This window comes from Notechis scutatus, chromosome 2, assembly GCF_049901735.1.
Source record: "Notechis scutatus isolate UNSWTSFEM ecotype Mainland chromosome 2, rNotScu1.2, whole genome shotgun sequence".
Classification (NCBI taxonomy): Eukaryota; Metazoa; Chordata; class Lepidosauria; order Squamata; family Elapidae; genus Notechis; species Notechis scutatus.
Genome location: NC_142010.1, coordinates 10,782,485 through 10,803,734, shown reverse-complemented (window position 1 = coordinate 10,803,734; position 21,250 = coordinate 10,782,485). Strand labels below are relative to the sequence as shown.

Sequence of the window (21,250 nt, the reverse complement as noted above, 5' to 3'; positions counted from 1 at the left end):
CTCCTTCAGACAGCCACGCCCGCCTCCCCTTTGACAATGAAATCCGCGCTGCCTCCCGCCCATTGGGCAGCGGGGAGGAGACTGGCCCCGCCCATTCCCCCCCCTCCTCCTCGCGACTTCTCTTAAGCCAGAGCGGTCGCCTAACTTTGCAAAGCTGGCTGGGTAATTGTGGGAGTTGAAGTCCGCCAGGCTTAAAGTTGCCAAGGTTTATTTATTTTATTTTATTTATTTATTTATTTGATTTGCCAATTGTTTACAAGATAATAAGTATAAGTGTATACATAGTTGTGAATACATGAAATGGGTACATATAAGAAAAATAAAAGAAGAATAAGAGAAACAATAGGACAGGGACGGTAGGCACGTTGGTGCGCTTATGCACGCCCCCTACAGGCCTCTTAGGAAAGGGGTGAGGTCAATAGTAGACAGTCTAAGGTTAAAGTTTTTGGGGTTTGGGGAAGAGACTACAGAGTCGGGTAGAGTATTCCAGACATTGACCACTCTGTTGCTGAAGTCGTATTTCCTGCAATCAAGTTTGGTGCGGTTTACTTTGAGTTTGTATCTATTGTGTGCTCTTGTGTTGTTATGGTTGAAGCTGAAGTATTCATTGACAGGTAGGACATTGCAATGTATGATTTTATATACCATGCTTAAGTCAGACCGAAGACGGCGTAATTCAAGGTTTTCTAGTTCTAGAATTTCAAGTCTGGTGGCATAAGGTATTCTACAACGAGTAGAGGAGTGGAGAACTCTTCTTGTGAAATATTTCTGGACTTTCTCAATTGTGCTAATATCAGATACGTAATGTGGATGGAGACCCCTGCAAGCTGCTCGTCCCCCCACCCTTCTGATCCCTTCAATGCCAAGCGGGGCAAATGAAGGAACGTTCAAATCTGGGTGTTTGGAAAGGGGGTGAGCAATGTGTGTGTATGTGTTGCAGCAGATCCTGTTTCCAAATCAGGACACAAGACCACGAAAGGTTGGAGAATACAGGTTTTTATTTGTGCACAAAGGTTCAGAGCATTAGCATGGCAAATTCTGAACCCCCGTCTCTTCCTGAAACATTTCCTTTATACCTAAAATGACATCATCTAGAATCTGGGCGTTATTCTTAACACTATTCACCAAATAAGGACGGTTATACATATTTCTATTACATGTTTCTACATACGGATTATAATAGAGGAAATAAAAAGTTCAGTTAAAAGTTCATTTCAGAGTACAGGTCAAAGTACATATTCAAAGTTTCCAGTTATCTTACACCATTTGGTTATTTTCCATTCTTCACTCTTGTTTACAGCTATGTGGTTAGCTTTAGTTCCTCAGTACAGTTAGAATATGGGAAGTTACAAATATTCCTTTTGACTCGCTACAGGAAGCATGCAGGTGTTTCTTAATATGGCTTGCTTATAGTAACAGAATAATGTTTTAGATATGTTTATATGAAAGATATGAAAGTTTATATTTCATCCTTGTTCAGCTCCCTCTTCATATGTGTGTGTGTGTGTGTATATATATATATATATATATATGAATGAGAAGAGGAAAGAGGAGGAGGAAGAAGAGGAAAGAAAAAAGAGGAGGAAGGGGGAAAGGAGGAGGAGGAAGGAAAAAGCAGGAAGGGAAGAAGGAGGAGGGGAAGAGGGAGGAGGAAGGAAAAAGCAGGAAGGGAAGAGGAGAAAGGAGGAGAGGAAGAGGAAGGAAAAAGGAGGAAGAGGGAGGAGGAAAGGAGGAGGGGAAGAGGGAGGAGAAAGAAGAAGAGGAAGGAAAAAAGAGGAAGGAGGAAAGGAGGAGGAGAAAGGAGGAAGAGGAAGAGGAAGGAAAAAGGAGGAAGAGGGAGGAGGAAAGGAGGAGGGAAGAGGGAGGAGAAAGAAGAAGGAAGGAAAAAGAGGAAGGAGGAAAGGAGGAGGAGAAAGGAGGAAGAGGAAGAGGAAGGAAAAAGGAGGAAGAGGGAGGAGGAAAGGAGGGGAAGAGGGAGGAGAAAGAAGAAGAGGAAGGAAAAAGAGGAAGGAGGAAAGGAGGAGGAGGAAGAGGGAGGAGGAGAAAGGAGGAAGAGGAAGGAAAAAGGAGGGAGGAGGAAAGGAGGAGGGGAAGAGGGAGGAGAAAGGAGAAGAAGGAGGAGGAGGGGAAGAGGGAAAAAGCAGGAAGGGAAGAGGGAGGAGAAAGAAGAAGAGAAAGGAAAAAAGGAGGAGGAGGAAAGGAAAGGAGGAGGAAGAGGGAGGAGGAAAGAGAAGAGGAAGGAAAAAAGGAGGAAGGAGGAGGGGAAGAGGGAGGAGAAAGGAGAAGAGGAAGGAGGAGGAAGGAAAAAACAGGAAGGGAAGAGGGAGGAGGAGAAAGGACAAGAGGAAAGAAAAAGCAGGAGGGGAAGAGGAAGGAGGAAGAGGAAGGAAAAAGGAGAAGGAAGAGGAAGGAGGGAAGGAGGAGGAGGAAGGAAAAAGGAGGAGCAGGAGGAGGGGAAGAAGAAGGAGGTCTCAAGGCGCCTTATAAGGACATAAAAACTCAATATGAAAGAAAGAAAAAATAGTAAGAAAAAAAGAAAAATAATAAAACAATAACCCCACCACACCCCAACAATCAATATTGTCTCCATCCCATACCAAGATCTCAATCCTGACTAGATACAGGTAGTCCACGACTTACAACAGTTCATTTAGTGACCGGTCGAACTTACAACGGAACTGAAAAAAAGTGACTGATGACCCATTTTCCCCATGATCGCATAGTCAAAATTCAGACCCTTGGCAACTGACTCATATTTATGACGGTTGTAGAGTCCTGGGGTCCTGTGATCCCCTTTTGCGACCTACTGACAAGCAAAAATCAATGGGGAAGCCATATTCACTCAACGACCGTGTTGCTAACTTAACAACTGCAGTGACTCACTCAACAACTGGGTCAGTTTTACAACTTAGGTTATAACTTTCAGTTATTGTCCACCTCAGAATGGCAAGGAATGTCTCCATCGTTGTCCTCCATGCTTTCTCTCAACCTTTGGATGTACAGAGATTCTCACCGTCCTTGGCATTTTCAAGAAACAATTAAATTGTCCAAGTAACGTAATGAGACGATTGGATTTTCCCCACAGAGAAAAATATTTGAGCCCATGGCTGCGTGTTTAACTCAGGGCCAATTTTCACTCAGTGGCTTATAAACAATTTGTAGGGAGCCTAAGGGGGCCCTTTCTTCTGGTGACACTTAAATTTTGTTTCACGCCCCTTAAGGAGTTGAGTGTATTTGAACTCTTCAGAATCTCCACCCATCATTAACGCAGGTTAACTCACATCAGAGCAAAAGTCTGCAGAGATTTTCAGTTAGGATTGTCCCAGAGGTGCTTTTTTTCGCGAGGCAAGTGGACTTTCTTGTCTTTTTCTTTGAAGATGTTTCGCTACTCCTCCAAGAAGCTTCTTCAGCTCTGACAGGATAGTGGGGAAATGGGTTTGTATTCCTTGCGGACAGCTGGTCATTTGCGTCCTTTTAGAGGGTCACTGAGGCCACTTGGAGGTTTACCTGCGTCCTCAGGGTCACCTGAGTAGTTTTCCTGGTTCCTGTAGTTTGCAATTTTTTTTTCCTCTGGAAATCCATTCCTACTCTCACACCGTTCAAAGGTGTGTTCATCCCAAATTATATAGCTAAAAGTCTGTAGAGATTCTCAGTCATCCAGGTCAAGGTTGACCCAAAGGTGTTTTTTTTCAGGAGGCAACTGGGCTTTTATTAAAAACAAGGACAAATAGGCTGAAGAACAGCTTCCTTAGGAAAGTTCAAAACATTCTCAAAGATCCATCTCATCCTTTTTTTTGAACTATTACCATCGGGCAGGATAATAAAAACAATGATAATACAGGATAATAAAACAATAAAACAAGGATAATAAAAACAAGGACAAATAGGCTGAAAAACAGCTTCTATCCCAGGCCAATATCTCTATTGTATTCTACTGTATAGTGCAGAAACAGTGTGAGAAAATACCAAAAAGGTATTAATACTATTAGCAGAAGTTATTTGACTTATATGTTGCAAGCTTTAGAAAATACAGGGACTTGCTGAACGTAACATGTAACCTGACCTATGCATGTAACGTGACCTATGTGCTAGATATTTTCTGTAATGTATTGCAAGAGGTGGCTACCAGAATTAACAGATGGTGTAAGATAATAGCATATATGGAAAATGTAGCAAGAGAGCCGTATGAAAACTTCTCCTTTTCTGTCATACTATAGCCAGATAACAGTAACTAGGCGAGTCCGGGGTTTGTAAGCTGATTAAAAGTCACACCTCAGGAGTAACCCGGCGTTCAGAATTTGACATGTTAATGCTCTGAACCTTTGCGCAAATAAACCTGTTTTGCCAACCCTTCGTGGTCTTGTGTCCTGAACTGGTGACTAAGATTGCTGCAACAGTGCAGTGTTGGTGCGGTATTGTGGGTTTTCGGTTCAATGTGTGGAGGGTGAAGGATGTGTGTTTGTGTTTATTTTTCAGGGTCACGATGCGTACTGAAGATGGCGTTTGATTTCGTTGTATGAGGTGCAAGGACAATAAAGTAAACCAAAACTAAACTAAACTTTCTTGTCCATTTAGTGAAGCCAAGCCTCCTTGTGGCAAGACACACACACACACACACAAGAAACACACCGCTGTCCACTATATACAGAATGTAATTTTATTGACTCAGCAATCCAAAATAATTCTCTTTCTGAGATACAAAAATAATTAGAAGCATTTAGAGCAGCACCCAGGTTTAAAGAACCGGAAGGCAAAGCAGGATTTAAACAGGTCAGTCAAATGAGAGCCAGGCCCCCTTGCTCCAGCTGATGTCCTCCAGATGTTTGGGACTTCAATTCTCACATCTGCAGAACACCGGAGTGGGAAAGGCCATTCTGGGACATAACTGGCCACATTCAGTTGGAAAGAATTGGGTGGAGGAGGTGGAGCAGGAGGCCATTTTGTAGAAACCAATGCCTTTTTTTTTTTTTTTTAACCTCGGCAACTTTTAAGATGCGGGGACTTCAACTCCCAGAATTCCCCAACCAGCAATGCTGGGAGTTGAAGTCTACTTATCTTAAAGTTGCCAAAGTGGAAAACTGAAAGAAAACAGATATGTTAGCTTAGATAAATTGTTTGGGAACTGCTGCTCAGCCAGGAAAGCAGGTCTGCCTTCATAGCTGTTTCCATCACGCAGGGCCTTCGTGGTGGTGACCTCCCACTTCTGTAACCTTCCACAAAAACAGCTGTGAACCGCCACTGCGCTGCTGTTGTCTTTTTCAGGATGCAGATGGCACGTATGTATATATTACACACATATATTACATTTAAATACCTTGGTCTTTCTAAGGTGCACAAAAGATTGCAGCCCCTCCCCCCCCAATAATTTATCCTCACAGTCACAAAAAGCACAATTAAGGCTTAAGAATTGTGATGGCCAAGATCAACTAAACTATACTCTAAATTACTAATATATCTTTAAGGTGAGGAACTTATCTTCCTGCCCCAAATCTTGTCCAAGCGTTTCTCGGTCAGCTGCTTTCAAAGAATGTTTCTGAAGCTTTTGAGGGCATGAAATTGAGAAAGGCAGATCGAAAGTGTTACGTATGGTCCCTTTTAAGGGTCTGGTTTATTTTCTTTTTTAACTGTATGATTCAAAATCACTCCGAGTTTTTTGCGAAGAGCAGGAAGTGAGATGCGAAGAGCAGGAAGATGAACATTCTGAAAAGCTTTTTGTTTTGTGCCTGATTTATCTTGATTGTAATTCCTAGAAAGAGATTTAAAATCACATTATCTTTCCTGGTTTATTATCAGTTCTCATAGCAACATACCCAGCCTTTTCCTTCTTTGTTGCCTTCACAACAATCTGGCTAACAGCTGGAAAGAGGAAAAATGGCTGAAACTTAGCTTAAAAAGAGCTTGTAAAAGTCAGGAAAGGATTTAAAATCAGGACTGGCTACCGTATAGTCCTGTCCACGCAACATGCTTAACTGAACCATGAGGGCAGAATATCTGATGAACAGAAAACTCCAATTTGAACGTGGTTGGAACGTCTCTTAAAATACGCTGACTATTTGAATGATCTATAGCCACAGACTGAATATATAGTGGGTTGAAACTTGAAATTCTTGTAAATATAATTTTTTTTCTTTTAATTTATTTTTTATAAATTTTCATTTATAAACGTTTTTGAATAACATTCATAAACATTTTTGAATAACAGTGCATTGGCAGAGCATTATTTACAAATAAGACACGACCAACATAGGCTGGTAATAAATCTCAACATACTAACTGATAGCAATAGTAATGGTATAATAACAGTACTAATAGTATAACCAAGAGAATTGATCTAGGTTTCTTCTTACACTAAGTTACCTAGATTTTTATCAATTACTACATTTATATGTATCTACCTCTTTACTTTCCCTATATACAATATTAACCTTCATAATCTTACTTTCTCTAATTTCTTCCTCTTTTCTCTATCCATTCATAGAATTTATTCCATGTCCAAAAGTATTCTGAATCATCTTTTGTCTTTTTAAAGGGTCCTTGGTACTCTCTGAGCTTGGTTGCCTTTCTTGGAGACATTTTGTTACCCAGCTTGATAACAGCATCAGTGCTAGAAGAGAGCGAGGTTTACTTTCTGGTTTTATACTAGGGCCTTGCCCTGACAGTGTTGGTGTGAGTGTTCTTGGTGATTCCTTTAAAAACGGTTTCTGTCTGACAGAACAATGACTGGGGGTCTTGGAGAATCAAACAAAGAACTTACCCAAACTTAGTGTCTCAGTGCGGACAATCCAGCTCTATACAGTAGTTTGTACAAGAAATAAGTTGCCATCCACACTTATCTGAAAGTGTGAAAATCAGAGTAAGATTTAGGCAGCTTTATAGGGTGTATAGTAAAATACAACAAAAGCAATCCCGATCGCAATTTCATATTCAATTAAAATAAAACTAAATCTTAAGTTGTTGACTTCCTAATCCAGTGATGGCTCACAGTTTCAGCACCAAGTGCCCAAAGCGCGCACATACCCTCAAAATGCAACCCTAATCCTAACCCCGCTGTGCATGCGTCCTGCCCCCGCGCATGCGTGACCCCCGAGCCCCCGCACATGCGTGACTCCCCCATATGCGCACATGACCCCCGCATGTGCGGCCCGTCCCCCCGTGCATGCACGGCACAGACCCGAAGACCAGCTGGCCTGAGGGAGGCGCACATGCGTGGCAGAGCCGAGCTGGGGCAACGGCTTGCTTGCCACCTCTAGCACGCCTGCCATAGGTTCGCCATCATGGCGCCTAATCCATCCACAAAACACCTCAGAAAAACCATCTTTGGGGAAAGCCATAAAATATAGGGGCCACCTTTACCTGGTGTTCCATAGACAGAAACCCTCTCTCCTTAAATCCTCCACCAGTGGTCTCCCTCCCCTCTCCCTTGCGCAAATGTTCTGCCCTCCAGGCAAGTTTTATCGGGCAAAAATAGATAGTCAGCCCTTGAGACCGTATCACTCAGGTTGTTGTGGTTGGCCGGCAGCAGGTGTGGACGGCTGAGGAGAGCGAGAACTCAGATGACCATCAGGAAGTGGACTGCTGCCTTCAGAGATTGTGGGGGATGGCAGCAGCGATGAGGAGGTTCCCGAGGAGCCTGTGCCAAGTGCGCGCAGGGCTGCTCGCAGGAAAGAGCAGCTGCAGCAGCACAGGCGACTCGGGAGTAAGGCTGCAAGGTAATGGCCCCTCCTTCAAGAAGATGAAAGCCAACTGTGAAGCGAACGTTCTTTGCAGGAAGCAAAGACGTTTTGAAACCTCAGCCTCATGGGCATTCCAGTATCCTGAGTTTGTATTTGAAGACTCTTGTGTTGTAAAATATTTCTAGGTAACCGTATCTGTTATTCCTGGCAGCCTCACAGAGTTTTGGCGAGGCTCGTGCTTATCAAAGTTAATTAGTTTGCAGCAGCCTTTTAACTGGAGATACGTAAGACTCATTAAAAGGTTTCTGTTCCCTTCGGTTCGTGTTTGTTTTATTGGAAAAGGGTTTGGGTCAGAACCCAGGTAGGCTAAAGGGGATAGAAGACACTTGTTGTTGTTACTTACAAAGTTGTGTCAGACCTATCGTGACCCCGTGGACAACGTTCCTCCAGGCCTTCCTGTCTACCAAAAGACCCTCACCCTGATTCAAAGTAGTTTACTCTCAGATAGATACTTGTTGCTTATGTTTCTGAACCAATCATTTAATATTTACAAATGCAGGCAACTCATATCAGGAAATTGTAAAATTGGGGAAGCCAGGCCACATTTACAATTGTTTGTGCATCCTGCAGTCATGTGACTATGTTTTACAACGCATTTATTTTCATTTTGGGGCAAAACCATGCGGACCATTGGTTCATTTAATGACCGCAGCATTCATTTAACAACCACTGCGAAACAGGTCATAACCATTTTACAATCATCATGACTTATGAGATTGACGGGCAGGATCCGTGACAGTCATAAGTTAAGATTAATTCTACCATAACTTTGCGCCATCATTAAAGGAGGCAGTCAGTAAACAAGGACGACCTCTAATAAGAAATACCCTAGGGTTGAACTGTTGGACCGTTGATGATTTCCAAGCTTGGCTGTGAATTCTGAACTGATATTGGGGTTTTACTTCAGCATTTATTCCCCTCACCAAAAAAAAACCCTCACCCCGTTTCCTTCTTACCACAGCAGTGTTTATAGCCTCCATAGAAAGTTCCGTAAATTCTGTAGGTTCAGCTGTTTCAACCAGCAATTCTGAACATTCAGGGCAGCAGGGTAGGTGGGTGGGAAGAGAAGAAATGGATTGGTTAAAAGACGAAAAGGCCAAAACTTGACAGCTTTACGACTTGTGGACTTCAATTCCCAGAATTCCTCAGCCAGCAGTGCTGTCTGGGGAATTCTGGGAGATGAAGTCCTTACATCTTAAAGTTGCCTGAGAAACAGGGGTGTAAACGTTATGTTGTGATAGCTTTACTACTATTATAATAATAGTACAACAGCTTTATACTTTCTCCCAAGAACTATCCTCCATGTTGCTCAGAGTTTACTATGAAGCCAGTGCAGGAATGTTTCAAGCTCTCCTTCTGAAATTTTGCTTGGAAAGCTGGTGGACTATGTACCGATGAATCTCATATATCTGTATTAAATAAAGTGATATGGTACTATGTACTGGAGTAAAAGGCCGTTGGTTTCAGCCTTTCGTTTGTTAATTCATGCTGTGTGTGGGATTCTCCCAAATCTGTTCTCACTGGCGAGATTCCTCATGGATTCCCAATGCTTTGCAGTCACCACGCTTCCAGCTGCTTCCAATGTGCCAGAGCCCTCCATTAAGAATAATAATAATAATAATAATACAAATAATGCTGCCGTTCATTGAAGTTTCTGATCTATTTTCCCTGAGGTGAGAAAAATCACTCCTTGGTTCTCAGTTTGCTGTGTGTTCGGGGGCCATTGTATAAGCAAGTGTGAACTCTTTTTCACACCTTTCCAGCAGATGAAAGAAATGTGCAATGAAGCCGCCCAGAGTCACCTTGTAAGGGGGATGAGCGGCATAAGAAATCCATAAATTATTAAAAAATGAAGGCATTTTCGTGATGAAATGTCAACTCAGCCACCTGTCACAATGTGTAAGCTGTCAGAATTCCTGTACAGGTAATTTTCAACTTACAACCACAGTTTCCTTTGCTTAAAAAAAAAAGTGGTTCAGTGATTTTATTCCCTTTTTTGCTCTCAGCTGCCTGAGGAATTCTGGGAGTTAAAAATCCACAAGCCTTAAAAGTTGCCAAGGTTGAAGAGCCCTGGTCTAGGTGATGCTTAGATAACAGGAAAAAGCAACACGAAACATTATTTGGGTGGCCAATCTAATTTCTTAGCTAACCTTCTGTAATATGGATTCTTGCTTGAGCTCTGTGTGGAACCAAATACCGCCCGATACTTGTCCTCAAGATTCAGACCCAACTTTCGGCAAACAGATCCTCCCACCAGAGATTTGTCTCTGTTGCCTCGCCAAGTTCTTGCAACACCCATTTTATGAACCGAGCAGCACAAAACGTTCTGATCTCTTGACTCTCCCAGTTTTTGAACCGGGATTGGCTATTTTCATATTCGCCCTTTTGATCAGTGTTTTCAGATTATGGAAAATCATCCTTATTCTGCTTGGCTGAGATGCTGTCCAGCTCCTTCAACAGGCTGTTTTTCCACTCTGGGTTTCAGCTCTGAACAAAGATTTCAATCAGAACGTTTTCTGCTACTCCGTGCACAAAATGGGGGTTGCAATCACTCTAGGCACCCATTTCACAACCTCGGAGCTTAAAGAAGTGTGGACTTTAATTCCCAGAATTCCCGAGCCAGCATGGATGTTTGAAGACTGGGAATTCTGGGAGTTGAAGTCCACGCATCCCCAAGGTGGCAGGGTTGAGAAAGTCTAATTTAGACAGACTGGAACAATTCAGAGACCGGCAACACAGATTTTTGAAGAACTGGAAACCAATTCCCATCAGGACTCAGAACGGTGAGATGGCTTATATATTACAGGTTGGGTTTCCAGGTGAGTGTGAAAAATGTCAGTCACTTTTTTCCATGCCGTTGTAACTTTGAAACTAAGCAAACAGTTATGAGTCAAGGACTTCCTGTGCAATTCCAGACAAGTGGCTATAAGTGATGGAGCAGCCACAGCTTCTGGAGCCAAGTCGTTCCACTGGTTTGAAGCGGGACCAAATAAACATATAAAATAATAAGTATTATTATTCTTTTAAGCCCTAGTAAATATCCAGCCAAAGGTCAAAGATGCCTCTGTGTTGCTTGCTGTAGAAATTAGGAAATCTAAGGTTTTAAGGAACTAAGACTCAGATATTACTGTAACCAAGGGTAGGTATGGAAAATAACGGTTGGTGTAAGATAAAAGAGTAAGTAAAAGATGCGTATCATATCCTCTTTCCATTTCCTGTCTTAGCACAGGATGGTTTTGTATCTTTCTGTATAATCAGTTAACCATAATTGGTAAACATGCTTAAGATGAACGCCCAGGCCTATGCTGAGGTCACAATGGTTATAAAGGAACCACCCCAGGTGTAGCTGGGGGTTCAGAATTTGTCATGCTAATGCTCTGAACACTTTGCGCAAATAAACCTGTATTCTTCTACCTTTTTGTGGTCTTGAGTCCTGTTTTGGAAACACGATTTGCTGCTACAGGTTAACTCTTCTTATTGTCTGGAGATTTCTCCTAATATTTTGATTGGATCTCCCCTTGATTAGTTTCCATCCGCTGCTTCTTGTCCTGCCTTCAGGAGCTTTGGAGAATGGCTCTCCCCCCTCTTCTTTGTGGCAGCCTGTCATGCCCCTGTTGGAATCTGATTCTGAGGGGAAGGTCGAGCAGCTGACAGGGAATGGGAGTGTGGCTCCGGTGGCTGTGGAGGAAACTGGGGAAGGGCACAGTCCGGCTGGGCATTCAGAGGAAGAACCAGGCCCACCTCCCCTTCATCCTAGGGCATGCAGGGAGGAACGGAGAAGGGAGCAACGTGACTTACGGGGAAGAAAAGGGCCCTGATTCCCTTCATTAGCTGCAGCTGGGAAAACAGGATAAAGAGGGTGATTACGCACAGAACCTTGCTGGAAGCAAAGCGTGCATTATCTTTGTCAAGCCATACCTGGGTTCTGGCATCCTCCCAACTATGTGTGTTTCATTATCTTTTGAAGTCTGCAATTCCTTACCCTGCCCTGTCTCGTTAATTGCTGCAGCATGGTTTGTGTTGGTTTTTATTTATAATTTTTATGTACTTTGGGGTTAAGACTGAATTTATTCCCCTTTAAAAACTGTTCTTGGGAGTGTTTTTTCTCCAGCCGATGATAACTGGACATTGGGGGCAAAGATGGAGGAATTAAAGGGACTTTACCTACCTTTGTGACTTTGTTGCTTTTGTGCCGTGCCCGGGTCAAGGACAGGCTCCTAACACGAGTCCGAAAGTTTGGAAGCCTAAACCTCTAGTCGTGGTGACTGACCCAGATTGGATTCTGCCACATTATTCTTGGGACAGAATGTATAGGTAGTCCTCGGCTTGCGATCACAATACAGGTAGTCCTCGACTTACAACAGTTCCTTTAGTGACCGTTCAAAGTTACAACAGCACTGAAAAATGTGACTTATGATCATTTTTCAGAGTTACGACCTGTAGAGTATCCCCAGGATCAAAGCTGTTGCAGCATCCCCTTGATCATGGGATCAAAATGCGGATGCTTGGCAACCGACTCACATTTATGACGGTGGCCGTGTCCCGGGGGTCAGGCGATCCGCTTTTGCGATCTTCTGACAAGCGAAGCCAATGGGGAAAGCCTTACCCACAACATTACCAGCTTAACGACTGCCCCAATTCCCTTAACCGCTGTGGCAAGAAAGATCGTAAAACGGGGCAAAACTCAACTGAACGAATGTTTCATGTAGCAACATAAATAAACGTTGGGCTCCATTGTGGGTCGTACATTGAGGACCACCTGCACTGTCACATTAAGGACCCCCTGCCCCCTTCTATGTCAGAAGGGAGAGAAGCAACCTAGAACTAAGCAGAAATTTCCTGATAGTTAGAACAATGAAGCAGTGGAACAACTTGCCTCCAGAAGCTGGAAATGCTCCAACACTGGAAGTTTTTAAGAAGATGTTGGATAACCATTTGTCTGAAATGGTGTAGGGTTTCCTGCCTAGGCAGGGGGTTGGACTAGAAGACCTCCAAGGTCCCTTCCAATTCTGTTATTCTAGACTTGGGGATGAATAAGAGGACATTTTTAAAAAAAACACAGATATTTTTACTGTAAAACTAGTTACCTAAAGAAGTGGCGGCCTCTTCTTCAGTGAAGATCTTCACTTCTTGAGGAGAGTCTATCTCTGGATTTTCTGTGAGGGAAGAAAAGTTCAGACAGGATGGCCCACCAAGCCTCCCCCAGTTCAGATTATCCTAAAAGTTTTTAACCTCTCTCCATAATCCATTTCTCAAGAACACTTTTACCTCTGGGAATTTCAAAAGCTAGTGCTGAAGGCGGTAGCCTTTTTTTTTCTGGGGTGGAATGCAACATTTGTGAAGCTGCCTAGATAAGGGAGAACAATCCTCTCAAACGCCAAAGTGTGTAACCTTAAGGGGTAGAGGAGCTGAGCAACAGCGCTTAGACTTGTATACCGCTTAACAGTGCTTTTACAGTCCTCTCTAAGCGGTCTACAGAGTCAGCCTCCTGCCCCCAACAAGTCCTCATTTTACCCACCTCGGAAGGATGGAAGGCTGTGAGTCTACCTTGAGCCTGGTGGGAGGTGAACTGCCAAATTGCAGGCAGCCGGCAGGCAACAGAAGTAGCCTGCAGTACTGCACTCGAACCACTGCGCCACCCTGGCTCTTGAGTGTTGTGTTTTTGTTTCTGAATTGTGTCTTTGGGACTGGGCGAACTAGGATAGAGAAGGCGGCAGCAGTCGGTCTCAAAAAAAGGACATTTGGTTTCATTTAATGCAGATGTACAATGGTTGAAAATGTAACAGTGTTGGCTTTATTACTCCAGTTTTACAAATGGAGCAGGATTTGTATCGTGAGGTCCGATACAAACATCTGGTCATTTGGCTTTCTTCACCTTCCCTGTGGATTTACAAGCCAATGAGCAGGATAAGCTCATTTCCATTCCCTGAATGTGTTCCAAGGGAGGCCAGACAACTATCTGGATTCCTCCACTGAGCAGGAGGTAGGTTTGGATGGCCTCAATGGATTCTACATCCTCTCTCTCTCTCTCTCTCTCTCTCTCCCTGGACCAGGATAAGTAGAATTCCCAACTGGAGGGGGTATGAACATCAGTTCGGGTTGCCCTTAAATCATTGTCTGCTTTTTTAAATTTGACATTCTTTGGTTTTTCCTAAGCTGCCCAGAGTTTCAACTCTTTTTGAGTTGAGTAGCCACACCCATTTATTAAATAAATGTTTTAAAAAATAATAATTACGGAGCCTCCTCGCTGACGGACGGTAGATCACAACTCTCTGCGGCTATCGTCCGTGCTCTTTCGTCGGAGAGCCCCAATTATCATGATTAGGGGCTGAAACTGCCTTGGAGGGGCAGCGGAGTAAGGGGAAGCAGCAAGCCAGATTGTGGGGAGCCGCATCTCCCCCCCTTGGGCTTGGTTTTTTTTTCCTCCCGAAGACAACTGCAGCGGTGGTCTAAAATGGCCACCCCAAAGAGGACGACTCAGCTGGATTAAGCTTTGTGCAGGAGGGAAGAAAGAGGTGGATAATATCTGAACCGGGACAACTGGGTAATACAACTAAACCCCCGGGATTAAGGTAACATAGAATTTTTTAAGAAAAGAAAAGTGAGCGGCGAAATTACAAAGGGACAGAGAAAATAAATAAATAAATAATAATAATAATAATTACACTGGTTTGGTGTACTGGTGAAGGTGTTTGCCTAGAAACCAGCAGATGGCAAGTTCTAATTCCGCCTTAGCCCTGAAAGTCAGCAGAGTAGGCTAGTCCCTTTCTCTCAGCGTAACCCACCTGACAGGGTTGTTGTTATGGGGAAAAATAAGAGGAAGGAATATTACATTGTGTTCGCTGCGTTGAATTGCGTACAAAGTAATAAAGGGGGGGATATAAATTTCATCAATAAATACACCTCTCCATATCTACCTTCCCTAACAGGCCAAAGAGGTGGGTTCACCTTTGCTCCCGTATAGTTCTCACCTGCATGTGCCTTTTCGTGCCTGCGCAGCTGAGAACGTCGGATGAACCTTTTCTCGCACTGGGAACAGGCGTAGGGTTTCTCCCCCGTGTGAGTCCTCTGGTGGGTGAGGAGCGACATTTTCAGCTTGAAGGTCTTCCCGCAGTCGGGGCAGCAGAAGGGGTTCTCCTTGCTGTGGGTGGCTTTGTGAGCCTCCAAAGAGGCTTTCTGGATGAAACTCTTCCCACACTCAGGGCAAGCAAAGGGCTTTTCCCCCGTGTGGATTCGCTGGTGGCGGGCCAGGTTGCTTTTATTGTGAAAACTTTTCCCGCACTCTGTACACAGAGAGGGCTTCTCGCCCGTGTGGACTCGCTGGTGTGTGTTGAGGGACGACTGCTGACTGAAGCTTTTCCCGCACTCTGGGCACTGGTACGGCTTCTCTCCCGTGTGGGTCCTCTGATGCATGATGAGATGACACCGTGAGTGGAAACTTTTGCCGCATTCCAGGCACGGGTGGCATTTCTCTTTCGCTGGGGCCTTGCCGTCTGCGGCGGAGGGATCTCCACCATTGACACTTTTCTTGGTGGCCTCTTGCAGCTTTTCCCCTCGATGCATTCTCAAGTGCAGGAGGAAACCTCTTTTCCGCTTGAACTTCTTCCCGCAGTCAGAACAGATGAAGGGTTTTTCCTTGCTGTGGGTCGGTTCGTGTTCAATAAGGCACACTTTCTGTATGAAGCCTTTGCCACAGATGTGGCAGCTGTAAGGTTTCTCTCCTGTGTGGATCTTGGTGTGCCTCATCAGATTACCTTTGTTGGAGAACCTTCTTCCGCAGACGTTGCACAAATATCGCCTCTCGCCTGTATGGACCGTCTTGTGTTTACTGAGGGCTTGCTTCTTAATGAAGCTTTTCCCACATTCGGGGCACTTGTAAGGCCTCTCCCCCGTGTGGATCCTCTTGTGGACAATGAGGGACACGCGGCTCATGAAGCTTTTCCCACATTCGGTGCATTTAAAGGGTTTGTCTCCCATGTGGGCCCTCTCGTGCAGGATGAAGCTCCGTCTCCAGCGGAAACTTTTGCCGCAAACTGAGCACTGATAGATCCGCTCTCCAATCATCCGTGTTCTCTCATGCGTGTTCCTTTTGTGCTTGGTCAGGTTGTTTCTGTAACGGAAGCTTTCGCCACACTCCGAGCACTGATAGGGCGTCTCCCCTGTGTGAACCCTCTCATGCAGAATGAGGCGGTGTTTCCAGAAGAAGCTTTTGTCGCAGTGCGAACATTTGTGGGGCTTCTCTCCTTTGTGGCTTTTCTCGTGACCCGTCAAAGCACATTTGGTTTTGAAACTCTTGCCGCACTCAGGACACAGATAGGATTTCTGTCCGCCGTGTGTGTTTTGGTGGACCACCAGGGCAGCTTTACCATTGTAGCGTTTGCCACACTCGGAGCATTCATAAGGCCTCTCATCCGTGTGCATGCGCTCGTGTTCGATGAGGGAATATTTAAAGATGAAGGTTTTGTCACAGTGCGAGCAGGCGTGCGGTCGCTCCCGGGTGTGAGCCCTTACCCTGTGTGCATTAAGGTATTTTTCAAGGGTGAAGCTCTGGTCACAGTCCGAGCATTTGTACAGTTTTTCCGCCGTGTGGATCCTCTTGTGTATCCGAAGTAAAGACTTCTGATTGAAGGTTTTCTCGCACACGGGACACGAGTACGTCTCGCCGGCGTGAATCTTCTGATGAACCGCCAGAGATGTTTTCCAGGGGTAGCTCTTCCCACACTCCAAACATTCGTAGGGTTTCTCTCCAGTGTGGGTCCTCTGGTGCGTAAGGAGAGACGATTCCTGCCCGAAGGCCTTGCCACAATCCGAACACTGGTAAGGCTTGTCTCCTGTGTGGGATCTCTCGTGTGCAAGAAGACAAGCTTTCTTGTTGAACCTCTTCTCGCACATGGAGCATCCGTATCGCCTCTCCCCCGGATGGGATCTTCGGTGTTCAAGGAGCAATGATTTATCGGTGAAACTTTCCTCACACTTGGAGCAATTATAGGGCTTCTCGCTCACCGGAAAGTCCTCTTCTACCGTACAACTTTCTTCCACCACTTCGAAGGAGATCCTCCCGGGATCCACTTCCACCATTTCTTCCAGTTGGCCCTCTTGCTCTTCTGTCTCCTGTTCTTGCTTGTCACCTGCGGAATTAAACAAGGGATTTATCACCAGAGCTGGATGGACTCAACTGCTGATAAAAGAAGTTTTAAAACAAATGAAATCTTTTGACAAAGCACTCCAAAACCTATATGCAAGTCAGGAATTTACTAGAAGGAAGAAGAAGAAGAAAAAAGATGGATGCCAATAAAATTTCCATCCAGCAAAGGAACCAATAGAGGAAGGCTGTGTCCTAGCACAGGCCCAAGCCTGCCTGCCCCACATGACATGGACTTTGTAACTTGCTGACTAACATAGTTACTTAGTATTTTAATTTTATTTTCTCTCTTTTAAAATGATGTTCAGGTTTGTTAGCTTTTAACATTCATAAACTGATAAAGAAGCTGGAGACTAGCTCCAGATAGTACAAATTGGGGTCTGGTTTATCTCTTTTGTGAAATCCAAACCGCCTTTTTCTTTACAATTTACGCATCTTCTGATGTCAGGTCTCATTTTAATGAGCAAGTGTAACATTATGGGATGCAAATATGTAACCCATAACGGATTTCCTATGCAAAGGGGAAGTTACTTTTATCCTGTCCAACCAGCTTTCCTCTTTCATTTTTGTTTTGTTATGTTAACAATAAAAAGGGATGTTAAGCTAAGGATCCGGGTTCCCTCTTTGAGTGAGAGGCATCCCTTTTGTCTGAATATTCTGATAAATCGTAATAAAATAATATTCCTGTCTTGGTGTGTCTCATTGGAAAATATGCATGCTGAGGCACGAGCCTGAAACAGCCATATTTGGCCTTCAATTGTCCTGGGGTGGGTAGGCAGGCCTAGGCCTGTGCTAGATCTTCCCAAACTTCGGCCTGCTCCCAAGCCAGCTATATTCAGCCATATAAGGGAGTCCAAAGTCGGTCAGCAATAGTGACCGGTACACAAAGGCAGTTAAAGCCTGTAGGCTGAGGCCTACTTCCCAGTCAGACACCCAAAGGCCTCCCGAGGCCTACCCTTGTCCCTTGGGATTCCCCAGGCCTCAGCCTGCTCCCAAGCCAGCCAGTCAGCCATGCAAGTGAGCCTAAAGCCAGTCAGCAGAAGCAAATGGCAGGACTGGTGGGGCAGTTACGGCCTGTAGGCCGAGGCCTACTTCCGATCCATCCAGCCAAGGGCTCCACAAACAGCCTCTTTATAAAACAGAGCCTCCTACAGCCTAACTAGAAGTACTACTTGCAAAATAACATGAGGTTCCCATGAGGTAGGCAGCCTTCGTAAGAAAGCTGAGCCTCCCATCATTTTTTTTAGCAGAGGAGCCCTGCGGATGCAAACAGATAAATTGGATGCCGCTGGGCCCCCGAAGCTCAGTGAGGAGCAGGCCGAGTCCTGCAAGTCCCTTGAGAGTACAAATGGGAAGTAGGCCTCAGGCCTACAGCGTGGAACGTCCTCCGTGTGCCAGCGGCTTCAACTGACCCAGCTTCAGGCTCTCTTGCATGGCCAAGAAGACAACTCAAGATCGGGCTGAGGCCTGCAGGGCCTGGCAGGATGGATGAAGGTCATTGCAGCCCTCCTGTTTAAGGGCGGACAACTTTGAAACTGTCGTCTCAAACTTTAGGGTTTGTTATTTAGCGTCTTAAAAGATGCTATTAATACTTCAACACAGCAGTCTAGGCCACTTCTCTACCTATAGGAAAGCATGTGGTTGCTTACATATCAAAACAAAGGATCTTAGCCAAGGTCTTTTAGCCAGTCGTTTGTTTTGTTATGAGAGCAACATTCTGAAAGTTCTTCAGTGCACTTGCAACTTTCCAGCCTAGCAGGGAAAAAGTAATGTAACCTATAAATTTTGTCACGGGTGAAATGTTATCTAGAATCAATGTTTTCTACTGTTCAATTGTTACGTGCAAACAATGTATGCTATGGTTTGTTCGTTTATTTACAGATTGCATGAGATTATATGATTGAGCCTTGGTGGCGCAGTGGTTAGAGCGCAGTATTGCAGGATACTTCTGCTGCCTGCTTGCAATTTGGCAGTTCAAATCTCACCAGGCTCAAGGTTGATTCAGCCTCCCATTCTTCTGAGGTGGGTAAAATGAGGACCCAGATTGTTGGGGGCAACTGTAAACCGCTTAGAGAGGGCTGTAAAAGCACTGGGAAGCGGTACGTAAGTGTAAGTGCTGTTGCTATTACAGATGATATATTTGCTTCTGTACTCTAGAACAGTGATCCCCAACCTTTTTTACGCCACGGCCCGGTACCGGCATCAGCTGGGCGCCGCCATCTTTTTTTGATGAAAAAGTCCTTCCGGTGACCTCACCGGAAGCACGTTTTCATCAAAAAAAGATGGTGGCGCCAGCGCTCCGTGAGCTTTTCCGGTAGAAATGGCTTTTTTTTTGATGAAACGTGCTTCCGGTGAGCTTTCTACCCGGAAAAGCTCACCGAAGCGCTGGCGCCGCCATCTTCTTTGATGAAGCGTGCTTCCGGTGAGCTTTCTACCGGAAAAGCTGGCGCGCCGCCATCTTCTTTGATGAGCGTGCTTCCGGTGAGCTTTCTACCCGGAAAAGCTCACCGGAAGCACTTTTTCATCAAAAAAGATGGCGGCGCCAGCAAGCCAGCGGCCCGGTAGGAGTTGTTCGCGGACGGCACCGGTCCGCGGACTGGTGGCTGAGGACCCCTGCTCTAGAAGCCGCAAACATAATGGTGTCTTCTCTCCCAAATTCAGGGAATAAGTCTTCATCACCCTTGGGGTGCCTCAGTTTTGAAGCAACAAAACCAAGTCATAAGTATCTTTTTTTGGGGTGGGGGGTCAGTCATAACTTCAAATGATTTTTAAGTGACTGGCTTTAAGTTATTAAAAAGGCAGGATGAAAAAAAAGGTTTTGTGACGACATATCTATCTCAGAAATACTCTCTTCTCTGTCTCTCTCGGCATGTGTCTGTTATGTGTAAATAAATATAAATCAAAGAAGTGATACTCATTTTAATTCAATTTGGAAATTATTTATGGACTGTAATTCTGCATAGAGCTTCCGGCCACACTGGAAGTTTGAATTTCTTCCAACAGAAGGCTTTAAAACTGGCCCTAAAATTGAGAATGGGCCGATTCACGATAGTTAGAAATAGTATTATTTTGCAGTTTTTGTCTGCTTCTGAGTCAATTGTAATAGTCATTTTTAATGTGCTTCAACTGTTGCATGATTATCTTTGCTCTACTACGATTGGTAAGAATACTTGCGGGCTTCCTTCTTTCAGTTAATATCCTGTAAATTTTTAATGTCATTTTTTTTATACTTGGTAAATCCTTATTGCGTGTTCCTTTATTCTCTTTCTTTATTTGCTTTCGAGAAATGCCATTCTAAAATTTATTCATTTAACACAAACAAACAAACAAGCATCTCTACTCCTCCCATGTCCATAATTCCCTTTTGTCTGCTACCTGTCAGGTCCTCCTGGGTGGCTTCATTGCTTTCTGGATTCTCAGGGTTTTCCTGCTCCTCCCTACCGCCACCTCCGTCGGCTTCGATCCCGTGAGGGCTGGCCTGATCCTGGCTCTCTGACACAGCTCCATCTAGCCTCACCCAAAGACAAGAAGAGAAGCAGGGCCTTCAGTCAAGACCATTTTTCAGCTTCAACTTACGCCATGCTTAGAATAGAAATTCTGTGATCTATTACAGTTGTAAGTCAAGGACTACCCGTGGGGACATAAGACATTCTCACCCTGCAAGACACCATCCTCCTCCTTGGAGATATTCCTGCACCCCGATGTACGCTTTGTGTGGGAAGGGGTCCTCTTTGGTTTGGAGGCATCGGCTGCTCTCTTCTGAAAACACAAAACACCCCCTGAATTCAGAAAGCTGGAAGCCAAAAACAAATGACAGTTTATGGCTTTATCGCCTATATTTGCCAAATATTTCCAGAGTGAAAGTTAGTGTCAACTCTGAAGCTGACGTGACTGGAGCCATTTGGGAGCTTCAGTGTTGCCACACTGGAGCTGAGGGACAGGGAGGGGGGTGGAATAGAGATAGCTGGGGTTTTGTAGCCAAAACAAAATACTTTCTCCTGGGAACCAAGGTCATTCCTACAAGGTGGTCAGAGAGGGAGGGGGGAGTGAAGTTACCAGGCAACCGGACCAGCAGTGGGATCCTAACTGTTCCACTACCGGTTTGGTGATCGCGCGTGCATGCACCAAACATGCGCACACCTGACGCCGGGCGCAACTTTCCCCACACCAGCTGAGGCCTGCAGTGCCAATCAACTGAGAGGATAAAGAAGAGAAAGGCGCAGGGGCTGGTGGGAGGGCCAATCCTGTGCTTTTTCTCTTCTTTCGCCTCTCAGATGATGTGGAGGCTTTTTTCCCCTCGTCTCAGCTGATCGTTGGGAGGCTTCGGTTCGGCCGAACCTGTCCAAGCCGGTCACATACCACCATTGAACCGGAC

At 44.8% G+C, this 21,250-nt stretch overlaps 1 protein-coding gene across 7 annotated transcripts in view; it reads right to left on the bottom strand.

Annotated features, from left to right (window-relative positions):
* Positions 1-4,645: 4,645 nt before the first annotated feature.
* The window catches only part of LOC113424460 (uncharacterized), a 37,999-nt gene continuing 21,394 nt past the window's right edge, over positions 4,646-21,250 (bottom strand). For all 7 annotated transcript variants that reach the window (XM_087952889.1, XM_087952887.1, XM_087952884.1 and 4 more), the window contains 7 exons: positions 20,532-20,634; positions 20,251-20,382; positions 14,705-16,861; positions 12,821-12,889; positions 8,690-8,760; positions 6,755-6,833; positions 4,646-5,746 (listed from right to left, as the gene is read on the bottom strand). In XM_087952889.1, coding sequence (XP_087809015.1) covers positions 6,789-6,833; positions 8,690-8,760; positions 12,821-12,889; positions 14,705-16,861; positions 20,251-20,382; positions 20,532-20,634 — 2,577 coding nt within the window. In that variant the 3' untranslated portion in view covers positions 4,646-5,746; positions 6,755-6,788. The remainder of the gene's footprint in view (positions 5,747-6,754; positions 6,834-8,689; positions 8,761-12,820; positions 12,890-14,704; positions 16,862-20,250; positions 20,383-20,531; positions 20,635-21,250) is intronic.